Below are 2,156 nucleotides of genomic sequence, written 5' to 3'. Positions count from 1 at the left end.
AAATCATTGCACTAACCACATTACTACTGTGTTTGAAGAGATGATACTTGTCCAGGTGAGAAAGGTAAATCAAAGACATATCACCATAGATTCGGTTTTGTTTGATTTGGAGTCAGTCCTAACATCTAATTTTAACCACATCTATCCTGCCTCTGAGACCTTCTCTCCCATTGCAGCCATCACCTGCCCAGTGCTCAGAGAGCCAGACCGGGGGCAGATGAACTGCTCCCACCTCCATGGGGTCTTCGCCTTTGGCTCCATGTGTGCCTTCTCCTGCCAGACGGGGTTTGCACTGAAAGGATCAGAGAGCCGTGAGTGCACAACCACAGGGGCCTGGACTGGGGATGCTCCACAATGTGAAGGTAGAGTTGCTGCTCAAGGTGTCACTGGCCTTAGGATGACCCTGGGATGTTCTTGGGTGTCTTGATTCTCTCATTCTAATAGTTTAGCCTCATAGCTTAGAGACAAGCTCCTGCTTGAAGGGTCTTTCTTTGCCCTGCAGCCATCACCTGCCCAGTGCTCAGAGAGCCAGACCGAGGGGAGATGAAGTGCTCCCACCTCCATGGTGACTTTGCCTTCAGCTCCACGTGTGCCTTCTCCTGCCAGGCGGGGTTTGTGTTGACGGGGTCAGAGAACCTCGAATGCATGGCCACAGGGACCTGGACTGCGGATGCTCCACAATGTGAAGGTAGCGCTGCTTCCTAGAGCTCAGAGTGTCATTGGACTTGGGTGACACTAGAATGTCCCTCACACTCTCAGTCACAGCAGTTTGATCTGCCAGTCCCCAAGCTGCTGCTTGAAGGTTCTCTTTCCTTGCAGCCGTCACCTGCCCAGTGCTCAGAGAGCCAGACTGGGGGAAGATGAACTGCTCCCACCTCCATGGACACTTTGCCTTTGGATCCACATGTGCCTTCTCCTGCCAGACGGGGTTTGTGCTGACAGGGTTGGGGAGCCGTGAGTGCACAGTCACAGGGACCTGGACAGGGGATGCTCCACGATGTGAAGGTAGAGCTGCTGCTCAGGGTGTCACAGGCCTTGGGTTGACCCTATGTTGGTCTTGCATGTGCTGGTCCTCTTGTTCCAGGAGTTTAGTCTCTCAGTCCCCAAGCTCCTGCTTGAAGAGTGTCTCTTTGCCCTGCAGCCATCACCTGCCCAGTGCTCAGAGAGCCAGACCGGGGGAAGATGAACTGCTCCCACCTCTATGGGGACTTCGCCTTTGGCTCCACGTGTGCCTTCTCCTGCCAGACAGGGTTTGCACTGATGGGGTCGGAGAGCCGTGAGTGCACGGCTACAAGGAACTGGACTGGGGATGTCCCACGATGTGAAGGTAGAGTTGCTGCTCAAGGTGTCACTGGCCTTAGAATGACCCTGGGATGTTCTTGGGTGTCTTGATCCTCTCATTCTAACAGTTTAGCCTCATAGTCTCCAAGCTCCTGCTTGAAGGGTCTCTCTTTGCCCTGCAGCCACCACCTGCCCAGTGCTCAAAGAGCCAGACTGGGGGAAGATGAACTGCTCCCACCTCCACGGTGACTTTGCCTTCGGCTCCACATGTGCCTTCTCCTGCCAGACGGGGTTTGTGTTGACGGGGTCAGAGAACCTCGAATGCGTGGCCACAGGGACCTGGACTGCGGATGCTCCACAATGTGAAGGTAGCGCTGCTGCTCAGGGCCTTGGGTTGGCCCTATGATGGTCTTGGATGTCTTGGTCTTTTCATTCCAGGAGTTTAGTCTTGTAGTCCCCAGGCTTCTGCTTGAAATGTATCTCTATCCCTGCAGCCATCCCCTGCCCAGTGCTCAGAGAGCCCGACCAAGGGGAGATGAACTGCTCCCACCTCCACAGACACTTTGCCTTCGGCTCCACGTGTGGCTTCTCCTGCCAGGCGGGGTTTGTGCTGACAGGGTCAGAGAGCCGCGCGTGCACGGCCATGGGGATCTGGACTGGGGATACTCCACGATGTGAAGGTAGAGCTGCTGCCTAGAGCTCAGGGTGCCATTGGCCTTGGGGTGACACTAGAATGTCCCTCACACTCTTAGTCCCAGCAGTTTTGTCTCTCAGTCTCCAAGCTCCTGCTTGAAGGGTCTCTTTGCTCTGCAGCCATCACCTGCCCAGTGCTCAGAGAGCCAGACCAAGGGAAGATGAACTGCTCCCACCTCCAC

At 55.3% G+C, this 2,156-nt stretch overlaps 1 protein-coding gene across 1 annotated transcript in view; it reads left to right on the top strand.

Annotated features, from left to right (window-relative positions):
* Positions 1-2,156, top strand: part of SELP (selectin P (granule membrane protein 140kDa, antigen CD62)) — a gene marked incomplete at both ends in the record, with an annotated part of 8,288 nt that overhangs the window by 4,409 nt on the left and 1,723 nt on the right. The window contains 6 exons of the mRNA XM_009875168.1: positions 177-362; positions 503-688; positions 820-1,005; positions 1,142-1,327; positions 1,464-1,649; positions 1,776-1,961. Of these exons, the coding sequence (XP_009873470.1) occupies positions 177-362; positions 503-688; positions 820-1,005; positions 1,142-1,327; positions 1,464-1,649; positions 1,776-1,961 (1,116 nt within the window). The remainder of the gene's footprint in view (positions 1-176; positions 363-502; positions 689-819; positions 1,006-1,141; positions 1,328-1,463; positions 1,650-1,775; positions 1,962-2,156) is intronic.

Source organism: Apaloderma vittatum, unplaced genomic scaffold, assembly GCF_000703405.1.
Source record: "Apaloderma vittatum isolate BGI_N311 unplaced genomic scaffold, ASM70340v1 scaffold17208, whole genome shotgun sequence".
In the NCBI taxonomy this organism is placed as follows: Eukaryota; Metazoa; Chordata; class Aves; order Trogoniformes; family Trogonidae; genus Apaloderma; species Apaloderma vittatum.
This window is presented reverse-complemented; position numbering and strand designations above follow the sequence as displayed.